The following is a 15,204-nucleotide window of genomic DNA, read 5'->3' as shown; positions in this document are numbered from 1 at the left end:
CTCGTTGCGAATGGCGCGAAAGGCGACGATTGGGTTTTATACAAAGGGACAAACAGCAGGTGCAAATTTAAAGTATTCCTCATTTCCTCACATTATTTCTACTGATTTACATTCATATCATCATACATCCACGCGGTGAAAAAATATGCTTCTTATGCTTCAAACAGTTTGAACATGTGGTTTGTTGAATATGCATACGCAACAAATCTTCTGATAAAGGCACTTTGAAATCAATTTGAACTTAACAGTTTTTTCAATTCATCATAGCAAGAAATATAACACTTGAACACATCTTGAGTTCAATAAAGCAAGGAAGCTCACAGCAGCAGGGGTTCAAATCTAACATTTCTTTTGAACATTTCTGATTCTATTCCTACAGTAGCATCACAATACAGTGGAGTTTTTTCCCCCTACGATGCATTTCAATCTGCTGACTAATTCTATGACAATCCATGGCCAAAATCATTTAGGAACGTCTATCTCTTACCTATAACATAAAATACATATATCAGAAGTTAATTGCGGTGTGGTGTTTCTTCAAATAGTTCATCAAGGATACTTTCTTGACAGGGGGGAATGCTGTATGGAGCAAAAACCACCCCCCCACGCAAAAAAATGAGGCTCATTCAAGTCACATTGTTACAGAGCATGTAGTGACCAATGTATTTGATTAGTTTTACCGGCAAATGTGAAGAATCATTTTCATATTCGTCAGACTCAGCTTCCCCTTGTTCTCCGAAGTCATCCTCGTCCTCGATCAGCGAAAGTCTGCGGACACACAATACAGGAGGATGCGACAGTTCTGGTGTGACGCAATATTTGTGTTTTCTCAAATCCTCTTACAAGGTGAGCTGGGTGTGTAGTTCTTTCTGATCTGCGGTGGAGCTCAATCCACTGGTGGGCATCGCGTCTTGTATCTCAGATCTGCAATGTGTGGGTCAGTCTCAAATGAACACCAAGATAAACGTTTACAAAGGCACATACGTTTTTGTTTTCCACTATGTATTTTTGCGTCAACTAAGTGGACTCCACTATCAGTCAACACCAGAGACCAAGTAGAGGAGGAAAAAAACGTACCTCGAGGAGAATTCATCTCCACACTCTGGTTCTGTTAAACCGCTGTCAAGATCAGATTGCAATATGACGTCTTCACTGGGCCCAAGCTTAGTGTGGGGCTGCTTGAGGGTAGTGGAGGTGAGGATTGGAGTGGGCACCCCACTGGGGAGACTGGTGTTATCTGACCAGAAATCTTTCTTGGAGGTGGCCACTGAACCTGAATGAGGCACAAGTCAGAGCCTGACCCACCTGTGTCTTTGTTCGTCAATCTTTTCAAGCAAATTCCATGTTACATTTGAAAGTTTTTATTGCACATTTACATATTTATCTAAAAATGTGAAGCATCCACTCCAGTGGGTTGAAACCGCCATCTGTAATTCAGTCAATAAACGCCACTATTTGTGGCTTTGGGATACTACATTTTTGGTCTCACTCCCACAATTGAAGCACTTAGAATTACTCATTCATTTTCCGATCTGCTTTATCCTCACAAGGGTCACACGGTGTGGGGGGGGGGGGGGGGGTGTTGGCGTCTAACCCAACTGTCTTCGGGCAGTAGGCGGGGGACACCCTGAACCGGGTGCCAGCCAATCGCAGGGCACACAGAGAGAAACAACCATTCGCACTTACACGACAGTTTGAAATGTTCCATTAACCTGCCATGCATGTTTTTGGAATGTGGGAGGAAACCGGAGTGCCCGGAGAAAACGCATGCAGGCATAGGGTGAACATGCAAATTCCACACAGGGAGGCCGGAGCCGGAATCAAACCCATGACCTCTGTACTGTGAGGTCAATGCGCTAAACCACTCGACCTATAAACCAAATTCAAATGCCACGTTGATGTGAAACCACATCCAGATTTACTGTTGTGGTCTATGAAATTGCCCTTGGTGCTTTCAAGATATATTCAATCAATATTTGCGTGCACCTGTCTGCAAACCCATTCGCATAATTTTCTTAGGGATTGGTTCAGCTTTGAAGCAATTCTAAAAGCAAATTAAAAGTGCATAATATACAACATGATTGTTTTCTAACCTGGAGCATCAGTCTTCCGTCGTTTGGCGACCGGGATGTTTTGTGGACTGACGGCTGCAGATTTCTGCCCAAACTTGGCAGAACTGCCTTCCAAGGAGCGTTGATATGTGTTGACTGGTTGCCAGGAGAGGGCAGCAGCAGGACACTGGGATTTCAGGAATGCGGCCCTGGAAGGCAATAAAGAACGAGGTCTGCAGCCGTAGAATCAAGTATCACGCTGATTATGCCATCGATTAAGTGAGTAAAATGACAAACACTGATTTTTGCATTACTAAACAACAATACCAACACATACTACAACAATTGAAAAAAAAAAAAAGCATCTGAGGTGCAGGTGTTATTGTTGCCCCTTAGGGTCATTCTTCTTACGTTTCATCCTCTCCTATCTCTAACTTTGAGGGTATGTGCCTTTAAAAGCAAGGCCCTGGCCTAGTGAATGACGTGTGTGTCAGCGATTAGCAATGGCTGTTTTTAGCTCTGGTTTGCAGGTCTGCATGTTGAGGAACTGAGCATAAGATTTTATTTTGTTTTAACATTTATTTTGTGCAATGAACCCCCCCCCCCCAATTTCGCTGCTGTAGACTGCAAATTTCCCCAGTGTGGGAGAAATAAATGTTATCTTATGAGTTGTGGCCAACTGCAGTTTGTGTAATCAAATTATTCAAGTTAATCCATTTATCCATACAAAGAACAAATTCAATATTTGTAATTCACAGGAGTATGTTTCTTTCTAAAACAATATTTAATGAGTGTGAGGATAGTGACTCACAGCAGGGCCTTGTCCTGTGGCAGCAGCTTATAACTGAACACGCTGAGAATTTCCAAGAAGGCCACATTAGGGTGCTGCTCTCCCTGTTCTTGACGTACCAGGAAGGCAAAACGTATGCCGTCCCTGAAGGGAGAAACAACAAACACCACCAAGCAGATACATTTGCACCCATCACCAGATTTATAACTATGCATGCCCGACAATGCTTTTTGTTGTGTGTGTGTGTGTGTTACTCACATGTGCAGAGCCACCATTGGTTTGCGGACAGATTGAAGGTTATTTTCAAAAGTCATGGCGAGCTTCCTTGCCAAACCTCTGATCTCATCAATATCCCTCCTACTTCCCCCCTCTGACAGCATCTCTGTGAAGAGCTAGATCAACATTTGCGGGATAGCAAAGCATTGATCGACAGTGTTGTCGTACATGATCTAAAGACATTGCGAAATAGGTTTTACGGTTAGTCGCTCCCTTCACACTGCCTGCAAAAAACTTTCTTAAGTGGTAACGGATCTGTGACAGAGGCGGAATGCAACCTGTGTGTAATGCAATTCCTTAATTGTCTTTTTTTTCAAGGTCCTTATCCTATGTATTTTTATCAAACACAAACAAATTAATCAGTGTTACAATAAACAATGTCAGATTTATATACATAAATATAGATAAAAATATATCGGGGGGAAAAAAAAAGACTACCAATGGACTGAAATGAACTGGTTTTACTTCACTCCCCAAATTGCATTCTTCTTCACTGTGATGCCTATTTGAATTTGCTTTATTGTTCAGCCCTATGTCTGAACCATTCAATGCTATTTCAACATGTAGTTGGTGCACCTTGAGTAACTTCAGGAACATGCTAAGACAAACTGAATCAGCATACACTGATGGCATACCTGCTGCATACTCAGGCATAGAGTACGGGCGCTCAGTACGGGATTGATGAGCTTTGTTTTCATTATGGTTTCTTTGATGATGTCACCGAAGTCTTTAAAGTTCTGTGGAAAAAAAACCCCAGGAAAAACGTTGATAGTTTTATCACAAATTACTCTTACAAAAACAAGAGCAGTCAGTAAAGCGAAGACCTCCACCAAGGTCTTAAACATTTGCCACGAGCAAATTTGTACATATTGGTCTCTTGGCTCCCTTCTACCATGAGGATCAACGCATTGAAAATTGATGGCTCTAATAAGGCTAATTACTGCCACCTAGTGTCATTTCTTTTAATGGAGGAAAAAAGGAGGTGTCCGTTTGTTCATTTATTTTTATAATCGCCCTATCACATCATCAAAGTCTTAACAGTATGAATATTCTATTGGAAAAATAAATAACCATCACGACAATTACAAGTTAGTTAATCAAAAACTAGACAAAATAGTCAAACAAAAACCGAATCCTACGAAGCATCCTTGGTAGATTCTGTGTGGCTTCTTTTCAGAGAACTTCGGATTCACATCTTTTCATTAGCTTCGAACAACTCTGTATATTTAACACAGCAAGTGAAGGATGCTCTTATGAGTTGTACCGTGTCAAAGTACTTGAAGACAGTAGTGGCAGCGGTGAGGTCCATCACGCCAAAGATGACCAATTTACAGTAGCCGGCAAGTTGGTTACGCTTCTTATGAAGAAGTTTGATCTCCTGCTCCTGATCATCTGTTGATGAGAAACAAGTACTATTGTAAAGTAGCATTTGAAAATAGTACACAAAGTGATAAACAATTACATCGATTATTTCATATCGTAATTGATAAGGAAGTGTTTCACATACAGCACAAGAGGGATAAAGACTAATGCCTGTTGCTGTTCCAACAAGCTTCTTTGGTGCTGCTTGCAGGATCTAGTTCCAAATTATGGCCTAAATATTGCTTCCCATTAACAATCATAGAAATTTACAGTCCAAGATGTCCAAATCCTGTAAGGTTACATAAAAATACAAGCAATACCACCAGTGGTAAAATTAGTACGCAAATAAAAATGGTAAAAAGAAAGGGAATCATTCCAATCCACTACCCAATAAATAGCAGTCGACAATGCATCACAACGGCAACTAAACAAGCACAATTACAGTACATATAAACAGTGACCAAACAAACATATTGCAGGAAATATAAAACTGACGTTCAATATACTGTAGCCAGATCGTGTGTTTATAACAACAATTTAAATTTAAGACTATTTTGACATTGCTGGTGGAAAATGTGTATCTTTCCTTCCTTTATCACTCATGACTCTTTTTCTGATTAAAATTTGCCGTTGTCCAGTGCAATTGAAGTTTTTAGATTGGTAGTTTTAGAGCGGCAGACACTGTTTGAGAAAATATAGTAAATCGTGTTCCCCGTTATATCACTGCTCGTTGTTCACACTTCCACGATTTTGTTGATTCAAGGGATTCTTACTGTACAATTACTTACTGTAATGTGATTGCAATTGGTAAAAGAGAGCCACAGAAACTAATGCACGGATCAGCCCTTCGTTGAACAAGGGGAGAACATTCAAACACAAACAATGAGGGCATTCATGCAGGAACTACTCTCAGCCGCAGCCAGACGCTCACATGAAGACCTCCCGATATGACATGCCACATCCCAACCCACGCTACACAAAGACGACAACACGTACAGTATTTTCTATACAAGGAATCACCAATCTTTTTGAAAGTGGAGTACTTCTTGGGCACCGATTATAATAAGAAGGGGGTACCCATTTCACACACACTTCTGAAATTAATGTGCTCAAACTACCTTAAATGATATTATTAATTACTATTGATTTATGAGAGGGCGGCCCGGTAGTCCGGTGGATAGCACGTCGGCTTCACAGTGCAGAGGTACCGGGTTCGATTTCAGCTCAGGCCTCCCAGTGTGGAGTTTGCATGTTCTCCCCGGGCCTGCGTGGGTTTTCTCCGGGTGCTCCGGTTTCCTCCCACATTCCAAAAACATGCGTGGCAGGCTGATTGAACAGTCTAAATTGTCCCTAGGTGTGAGTGTGAGCATGGATGGTCGTTCGTCTGTGTGTCCTGCGATTGGCTGACAACCGATTCAGGGTGTCCCCCGCCTACTGCCCGGAGACAGCTGGGATAGGCTCCAGCACCCCCCGCGACCCTAGTGAGGATCAAGCGGTTAGGAAGATGAATGAATGAAATGAATGATTTATGAGAAGATACTGATAGTTTGAATGATTTCATACAATGATTAGGAAAGATAATTATCAACAGGCAACATTGTCTTTCTACATCTCTCCGAGTGTTCACATTCTCAAAGGATCACTATTGCAACATGTGCCATCAAAAGTGAGCTATTTGTACAACAGACTGCGATTAACTCATGTGGTACCTGTCTGTAACGCCTGTTCTATTTTACGCTTGCAGCTATTTTGTGTTCAGTTACATTTATAATTTGTTAAACAGTGTGGTTTAAAAACTTGAAATGTGGTTAAAACATGTTTGGTGGCAAAATCTCTCTCTGTCTCTCCATCTCTCCCTCTATGATCTGTCTATTTTGCAGATGTTCACTTATCGCAGGTGGGTCTGGAACATATCCCGCTATAAAAGGGTGTTCACTGTGTTCACTTTAGTCCAACACCAAATGTACATAGCTCACATGATCCTACATGACGCATCTCAACATACAAAGGATCATTAAAAAAAAAAAAAAAATCATTCTTCTCATTTTCTATCAATTATGAAAAACAATCCAGTCAAGCATCTTGCGTGTAAGGCAAACACACGGCTAGCTGAGTATGACAGAGATTGGTGACATTTGGATACAATTCTGAAATACCTTCCACCTCTATTTCATCCAAGAAGATGTAGTCCAGAAGAAAAGCTGCCATTTCTGCGCGCAAGTGGTAAGATGGCTGGTAGTACAGGTTTTGAAGGGCAGGTTCAGAGCGAACAGAATTGGCACTGTAAAGCACCAGGAGGTCACACAGCAACTCAAATGCCTGTTGTGTGTGTGTGTGGAGGGAGGGGGGGGGGTGGAGAGGTAATTCGAAGAATTCTACTCATTCAATGTAACTTGTACAGTTGTCATGTAAGATGTCATAATAGTAAGGATGCTATGTCATAATAGTAAGGATGCTGATGCTCAGACCTGATCCCTGATCTCAGCTTGGCCAAGAGACAGGCCCGCTTGGCAGATTTTGCAGAAAGAGCGCACCTCCATCTTCAGGCGTTTCACTTCCTCCTGGGACAGATGAGAGAAGGTATCATTGAAGTAACAATATTTTGAAAAATGCTTTACTGTCACTGGAGCACCTGGGTTGGAAGAGAGGGCAGATTGACTTTGGCCCACATCAGATGAAAGGCTGAGCATCTCAAAGCTGCCACAACGAGCTAAAACAAAGCACGGGCACTTCTGGTATTTCTTGTTTTCATTATTAAACAACACCGTTAGCAGAACTCATCACAGACGTCTTCATCAAGATGTCTGGACTCCATCCGGCTTTGAAGAAGGTCCATGCAGCAATCAAACAGGCTTTGACCTGAGAGGTTTTTGGCACTGAAAGAAACAAAACTGTGCAGAATTATCTTTATACACACCCCACTTCCTAACATTTTTTATAGATAGGCGTTATAAGCAAATACTCTAATGTGTTACATACCTGACCAAAGCTGCAATCCTTTTCAAGGCCATTGAGGCACTGAAAACATCATCATCAGTTGGGGCCTGGGGACAAACAAATACACAATATATACAGACAAGAGACAAATGCTCTGCAAATTTCTGGTAGACATAAACACCAGACAGTAACTCATTTTAACGTGAGACTAAAAGAGCCCCAGTGCCCTATGCTGACCTTACTTCAGTCCTGTGGTGGTGTACATAGTGCACCTCATTCAAAAACATTTTCAAAATTCCTTCAATAAAGACTATATATACATACACACAGTATATCAAATGAAAGTTGAGTCTGTCCAACCTGCATCAGGTCACTGTAATAGGTGTTGAAGTGTTCAGTCAGGCTGTCAAACAGCTGACTAAATGCCAGGTGAGGGCGGGAGGAGAAGGAGTGTCTGTCGGAGCAGAGTGTGTCAACCAGTTTGCTGCACGCCTCCAACACAGCGGTATCCGTGTGCTTCTCTACAATAAGGCAGATCTGATACAGCAGCTGATCCAGATGCTGCTGACGATCAACAGATAGGTGTGAGAAAAAGGTTCTTCAGGTTGCAAAGTGATACGATTTCTATAAAATTCAAAAAGGCAAATGGATCACTTTCTCCATCCGCTGCGTGGTGCTGTACATGTCCAGGGCGAAGTAAAGCGGCACTCGCAGGAGGAGTCTCACCTTCCCTGCGTTTGCTGAGTACTGTGCAGGGGGAGCAAACACGCATATATATGTTCAATCTTGAATGCTAAAGCAAATTTGTTTGGAGAAACACAATATTCAACATTTGTGCTGCGCTCGACTAAGAAACCGCGACTGTTACCTTGGCCAGCAGCTGTGTCAGTAAAGGGATGAAATGGGCCGTGATACGCTGCCTGTTCCGTTCCTGGGTCTTCTTTTGCTTTACACTCAGTTCCTTTGATGGAACATATGAACACAGATCAATTTTGACAAAAGTCTTCGGATACACCTCATAATTAGTTAGGAGTAGAAATGGATGAGGCGAAGGAAGCCATAAAAAGGTAGAGCAGAGATCCAGTGGACAAGGAAAGATGGAGGAGGATGATTTCCTGAGGTAATTCCTGTATAGGGTGACGCAGAATGGTCAAGAGAAACAATAATCAAACCACTGCGTACTGCTTGAATTAAGTCTTAGGCCCGTGGCATGTTGGGGAATCTGATCGAACACAATTGAACTGTTGTGCAGTGTATAGAGTTCTGCAATTTGTTTTCATGAGTGGCCGAACGCTCACAACTAATTTTATTGCATTTTGAAATGTGAATAAGCAGACGAATGGCTTTGCGATGTCGCAGAAGTTAGAGCCAATCGAAAATTGTTTGCCGGAACACAAGGTCCCCCACCTTCTTGACAGAGATTCTCCCAACGGGTGGTTTCGCCTCTGCTGCCCGTTGGATTGCACATAACATCAAGTCAATGAGTGCGTCCTCCTCCTCCTCGTTCATCAAACCTGACCACACAAGAAGCGATGGTTTGGATGCTCGAGAAAAAATCAAAACAAAACATTTTTTACGTGCACGGAGGTGATCTCTCAAAAATGGACTGGAACACAAATTTAGGATGTTTATGTGTGTGTGATTTTGAATCCTCACCATCCTCCTGTAGCAAAAGAGTTGTCATGCAGTGCCAGTCTTTTAACTCAGAGTCCGCAGCCTCCCACAGGCTGTCCACTAGGTAAGTTCCATGCTCATGGAACTGCCCACAGTTGGAAAATAGGAGTCGGTCAAGGAAGGAAATGTATTCACCCGAGAGAGTTTTCTTGTTAAATTACAGGAGTCTGGTGACGAAAAAGATAAAGTAAAGAGAAACAAAGAGGAAAGGAGGCTACCTCACTCTGGACGGAGAAGGCAGCGAGGACTCTGAAGAAGGCAGAATTGGTACCCCTCTCATTCTCACTGTCAATCATACTTCTGAGCCTACCATAAACACACAACACCAACCACTTTTGAGGACAACATTAAATTTGCCATTCCAAGTCAGGATTCAAACAATGCACACATCTACTAACAAGAAATTGGCATGCAAAACGTGTATAACACAAAGCAAATGGTTCATGCTGATGTGACTAAGGGATAGTCTAGTGGTTGTTTAAGCATAGCAAAAATATATCTATTTGTGGCTTTTACACAGGACTAAAAAGAGGTAAATCAGGGGGGAAAAGTACTTCATATAGAGGAACGAGCCAGCTGCGGAAGCCAAACTGTGATTTGTGGCGTAAACTAGGGGATAGATATGAGCACACTCCTCCTCCTGCAGGCTTTCATCCGTGCCCCTGCACAGACAAACAAATCAAGTTCAGTTGATGTTGGACTACTCTCAGGTGGACCACACTCACGACTGATTCACAATTGAAACTTTTTTTCCTCGCTCACACACAATGTGTATTTTCAATCTTTTGTCATTTTTGTCTTTTGCACTATCAAACAACACCTATGTGATGTACTATCCCACTCACTGATGGATTAGCACCAAGAGCTTGATCACTTCTACAGCAACCTTATACTCCTGGTCCATCACCATGTTCAGCATCCTCTTCTAAACACACAAAAAACATGATGGCCTACATTTAACTGCCAAAACACATTTCAGAGGAGATAATTAACTTAATTGCAGCATTAATATTAATTCATCTCTGATTTAAAAGGAGGCACGAAGAGATTGTAAAAAGATAAATGTTTGTTTTTAAAAAGGCAGAGAGTAAAAGAAGGCAAAACCCCCCAAAACAACACATGCCAAGCATGTCTCACTTTAAATCTGCTGGTGAAAAGCTCGAGGCGGCCAATAAACTCCTCCTCCACATAGAGACCCTGAAGGTTTCTCACACACTGCAGACGCACCACGCTTTTCTGCAAGGCAGAAGAGTGTATCTTTGTAATGTCAGGGTTACTTAAAGAAACTCTGAAAACCTCTCTCTAATGGGAAACTACAAGCAAACATTTTCCTTGCAATCATAAATTGCACTTGCCCCCACTAATCTAAACATGGCATTTTGATTGATGTTGAAATTGTGTAATAAGACATCAGCAGATTAATTTAGGGCTGAAACGGATCCTCCAGTTATTAAGAGTACCTCGGTTAAAAAAACCCTGCCTGGGGTACCTATTTATATACAGTATTTACACTTTTAGGAGAAAGTCAAGTGTTGATGCTATGCATTACAGTCACACGCTGCCAACACGATGAAAAGATCAAACTCATAATAAACCTTTTTAAATAATAAACTTTTTAAATAATAAACCTTACCAAATAACACCCGGGGTCTAGTGATACCTCAGATACCTGATAGCAGGTTTAGTGATACCTCAGAGTCTGTTAACCCTGAAATTAGGAAAACTCAGAGTTTTGCGTTTCATACAGGAAGGTAACTTGAGAGTGCTAACTTAATCCCTTGGTAAATTACCGCAGTAACAGAGTCTATGAACCTAATTTAGTCGGACTAGGTTTTTCTCAGTGAACCTTGAGTTTCTCTCTGTCTCCGCCCCCCTTCAGAACCATACGCTCCCTTTAATTCCCTCATTCATTCGGTCAGTGGGGTAGCTTAGCGACTAAAAAAAACTTGAAGCTGATATTGTATTACACGGCGCCTGTTGTCAGCGTTGAAGCAGCTCCAACATTAGCGCTTAACAGCGAGCCCGTCAGATTGCTTTTTAAAGCAGTTTTAATAGGTGAAAATCATAGCCTGACCCAGTAGCCGTTCTAACTGATCACTTTTTCAACAAACCACGCTTACTCAAATGTGCTATTTTAGCCAGTAAAATCGCTAGTTTTGTTTAACACACACACACACATACACACACGCGAATGGTCGATTTTTTTTGGGGGGGGGCGGGGTCGTTTTGGTGTGAATATTAAATCAAGAGCCGCTGCCCTAGATTTTATCCATTCCTTTTCCATCAATATCAGAGTGCAGACATATTGTCCTACACTGCCGGCTACGGTCAACTCACTTTGGTAAAGTCATGGTCCACCTGCTTTGAGTTCCCCGTTGAACATTTTGAAATTCATTCTGACACCTCATCTGTGTAAATTTTGTTCTATTGTATCCATAAGAAACCTCATTTTGGTCATTAATAAAAAAGAAAGTGAAAGTAACTATAAGACTCAGTACTACACCTTGTCGTTCATCATCCAGCCCAAGTATTTGAGACAGCCATCATTGAGGAAGTTCTTAGGGTCCGTTCTCAGCCAGATGCCCAGCTCCTCCATGCAAGCTGCCCTGATCTCTACCAGACGGTCGCGGTAGCGGTGCACAAAAATGCCCCGAAAGGCGGCATTCATCATGGACGACAGCTCCTCGTTGTTTTCCAGCAGCTAAGGTGCAATCACACGGTTGTGTAATGAGGACTCATGCTGAGGTGTTCAACCTGAGTCGAGCTAAAGCACCGTTTTTTGGGGCCTGATTTACTAAGATCACAAATAGCAGGATTTTGAAGATGCAAAAGAGTTGCATGTGCACTCATAATAACAGATTGAATGGCTGTTGGAAACAGGTAGGCAAGACAGTCATATTGAAAGAGGTTTTTGCGCTCTAGGCAGTTTTGATGTTTTTCACTTGGGCCCGGCCATTATGGATTTTTTTTTTCAGGCCTCTGGTATTGGACAGAATAAAATTCAGATATCAGTATGAGTATTCACTCTTTGATTAATCATTAATCCAGTGTCATGATACCCCTAGTATTTATGAAATGTAAAATTTAATTTAACATTAATGACAAAACAAGTTAAGACAAGTGGATGGTTACGCACAACATTGCAGTTTGCATCTGCCTTTCAGACACACAATTTAAACAAGCAGAATCAGCCATTGCAATGCCTCTCAGGTTTGATGTGCATGTACTGTACTTCTATATTCCTGAGGGTGCCCAGTTAGTAGATTAGCTTCCACACCTGAGCCATCGACCGTTTGCTCGACAAACCTTTAGTAAATTAAGCCCTTAGTATGCGCATGCTATTGTGTGTGTGTGTGTGAAAAATCTCAAAGGGGGGGGGGGGGGGTAATCACCTCACTAATGGAAACCTTGAGCTCTTCCAGTCGCTGAGAGTCTTGATCCTTCACGTCCTTGCCCTGCTCCAGGTTGTACCGCCGCTGGATGGTTTGCAGCTGAAGGGACACTGCCACACCCACCTTCACCATTCCTGACATCAGCTTCATGGCTTCCAAGAAAAAAAGACACATATTTAGTTAACATATCTGAGTTGAGGTTGATGAGCTTACATGCCCCATAATAATAATTATACAACGAATTGACTGGTGAAATTGACAATTCGACATTTTTGAAAATTTCACAATTGGTAACTCATCCTGGCAGGTTAACATGCTTCTATATTACTGTATAAAAGGTGCAAGTTTATAAATGCTGAATATTTTGTAACAGTCGGTGTAACATGTTCACCTATCAGGGTGCTAGTGTGTCTGAACGCTCTGACTTGGGAGTCAGACAGCCCGGTGAGGAAAGACAGCAAGGAGGGGAGGAGGTAATCATCATAAATGATACTATTCTGGCAGAGGCGCACCAGGACGCGGGCAAACTCGCAAAGGCTTGCTCGGAATCGCTTCAGCGAGAGGCTCCTTCCGGACAAAGGGTAGCTCGATGATCTCTGCAAGAATAGCAAAGGTGTACCTTCCACAGCATCAATTTATTTCCCTAACTTATCAACACGCACTTAAAATAACAAACTTGCCAAAAATGTTCTTCTTCCCTTACCTCATCAAATTGTCTGGTTAGCGTGGCAATGATTTCTGCATTTTGCATGGAGTCATGCATCTCTCTGCTTACCACTCCTGGGCAAACGGAATAAGAAAGAGTCAACCTTGCACTTGGTGGGAAAAATGCCTGTTTTGGCTCTGACAAGACACTTACGCAGGATCTCTATGTAAACCAGCTTTTGACCCTTTTAAGATTTAATCAATTTATTACGTACAGTACTGAATTGCTTTGCCATTTTGGACAATAAAGGGCCCCTATCCAATAATACGTTAACCTTATCTCTGCGATCAGTTGACGCATAGTGCCCCACTTCACATCATCTTGCCTCCCTACAATCCCTGACCTTGGCATCCACAGCACTGAATGATGAAGTTGATGAGCACCAGCAGTCCCTGCTCACGCCTTTGCTTGTAATAGTCCAGCCACTCGTCAACCACCGCCTAGAAATGGGGAGGGAAAGGGAAGCCAATCAGACAACTGGATTCTGAATCATGGCTGTGAGTCTATAAAACAATGCAGTTGAGCCTCCAAAACTGAAATCATCTATTCTGTGGTTTAAAATTTACAAGGAATTTTCACTTAACAGGCACCCTAATGAAATCATAACTCAGTGTTGAATTCTTACACTCTATTTAATTGTGTTACTAGTGTATGTTTTATAAAGTACAAGACTGTACAGTACTAGTTTTCTGATTGAAATACATGATCATTTTTGTTGGTCTTTTTTGAGTGGCTGGAACAGATTAAGGGCATTTCCTTAATTTCAGTGGAGAAGCTGATTTGAGATGGGTCATGAACGTGGTCATACAACAATTAAATTCACAAGTCAAGGTACATTTTATTTTGTGTTGCTGTGGGCACGGTAGTTGATGTGGGCCATCTCGGTGAAGTTGGGGGAATTGTAATTGTCCAGTTTTCTGGAATGAGGACTTTTCCTCCAGGTTTATAGCAAACACTCCTCCCATCTTATAGTGCCGTAGCACAGGAAAACAATGGTCAAGATGGAGGATTTGCTCACCACAAGGTCACTCGTTCCGGAGACGACAGCAATGTAGATATCGTTTGCATTGATAGCGTGATCACCACTGTTCACTGTTCTTTTTGCAGGCTTGTGTAAGGCCTGCCTAGGTGTGCTTTGGGAAGACTGCTCCTCCTGAGAGGCTTCTGGAGTAGAGGGAATGGGGCTACTAGACTGGCTGGGTCTAGTAGCTCTCAATGCATCCTTGCGCCTTGGCCTCTTGGCTTGCTTGGGATGAAAGAGAAAGAGAAATTTGAGTGATTTGAAAACGGTTGGTGAATCAGGATGAACTATGGTTGGGTGTGGCTTGACACTATACATTTGCCATTGTAATTTGCAGCCTAGTCTTGAGAATTGGTGAGAACCAAGAGTTTGAATTAATTCACTTACCAGTGAGCTCAGTTCTGCCTGTTTTTTACGCTTGGTGGGTTTTACTGGGAGCTCAAAGTCACTATCTGAATCAGACAAATCATCTAAACTAAAGAGAAGGAAATAAAATGTATTAAAATTCATGAAAATAGTGCAGGTATACAGTTAAACAAGGGACAACATATTATTGGCTTGTATCTCCATTGCTACTCTTACCTAAGTAAGTCGTTACTTGACAAAGAATGTGGGCTTTCCATTGGTTATAATTTTGGGTTTTGCTGATCAGTGCTAACACAAAGAACAAAGAGAGACAAGGAAATTAGCTTGACCAAAGGTAATGTATGCAAGTCTTCCACTTTGTTAAATAACTCGACTTTGGGCTACTTAAGAAATTCAGAACTGTATATAAATTAAAGCACCGGTATGGCTCAGCCATTTAATAAAACCGGAGACATTTTTTTCAGAATTGAAATACAGCACATCGTTTCGTTTTGCTGGAAGAACTCATAACTATCACTTTACCAACTTTCTAACCAGTTAAGAATTGTGATTATTATACAGTATAACTACTTAAATTTAAAATGTATGCTTACCCAGTTTACGTCCACTTTTACCTAAGAACACTGAGA

The 15,204-nt window shown here is 41.8% G+C and overlaps 1 protein-coding gene across 1 annotated transcript; it reads right to left on the bottom strand.

Annotated features, from left to right (window-relative positions):
• Positions 1-144: 144 nt before the first annotated feature.
• Positions 145-14,832, bottom strand: stag3 (STAG3 cohesin complex component). The gene is made up of 31 exons (XM_086105950.1): positions 14,792-14,832; positions 14,597-14,684; positions 14,207-14,434; positions 13,532-13,628; positions 13,186-13,262; positions 12,874-13,078; positions 12,483-12,634; positions 11,594-11,791; positions 10,228-10,326; positions 9,936-10,015; positions 9,645-9,752; positions 9,309-9,396; positions 9,073-9,175; positions 8,824-8,930; positions 8,285-8,377; positions 8,071-8,163; positions 7,777-7,977; positions 7,459-7,523; positions 7,268-7,355; positions 7,112-7,189; positions 6,948-7,040; positions 6,636-6,798; positions 4,382-4,509; positions 3,753-3,854; positions 3,100-3,233; positions 2,863-2,985; positions 2,094-2,260; positions 1,078-1,273; positions 844-924; positions 681-768; positions 145-579 (listed from the first exon to the last, which is right to left on the bottom strand). The coding sequence occupies exons 1-31, from the start codon at positions 14,830-14,832 to the stop codon at positions 550-552; spliced, it is 3,594 nt and encodes a 1,197-aa protein (XP_085962076.1). The 3' UTR covers positions 145-549.
• Between the last annotated feature and the right edge of the window lie 372 nt (positions 14,833-15,204).

This window comes from Hippocampus guttulatus, chromosome 2, assembly GCF_054856545.1.
Source record: "Hippocampus guttulatus isolate MCC_2025c chromosome 2, RoL_Hgut_1.0, whole genome shotgun sequence".
Lineage (NCBI taxonomy): Eukaryota > Metazoa > Chordata > Actinopteri > Syngnathiformes > Syngnathidae > Hippocampus > Hippocampus guttulatus.
This window is presented reverse-complemented; position numbering and strand designations above follow the sequence as displayed.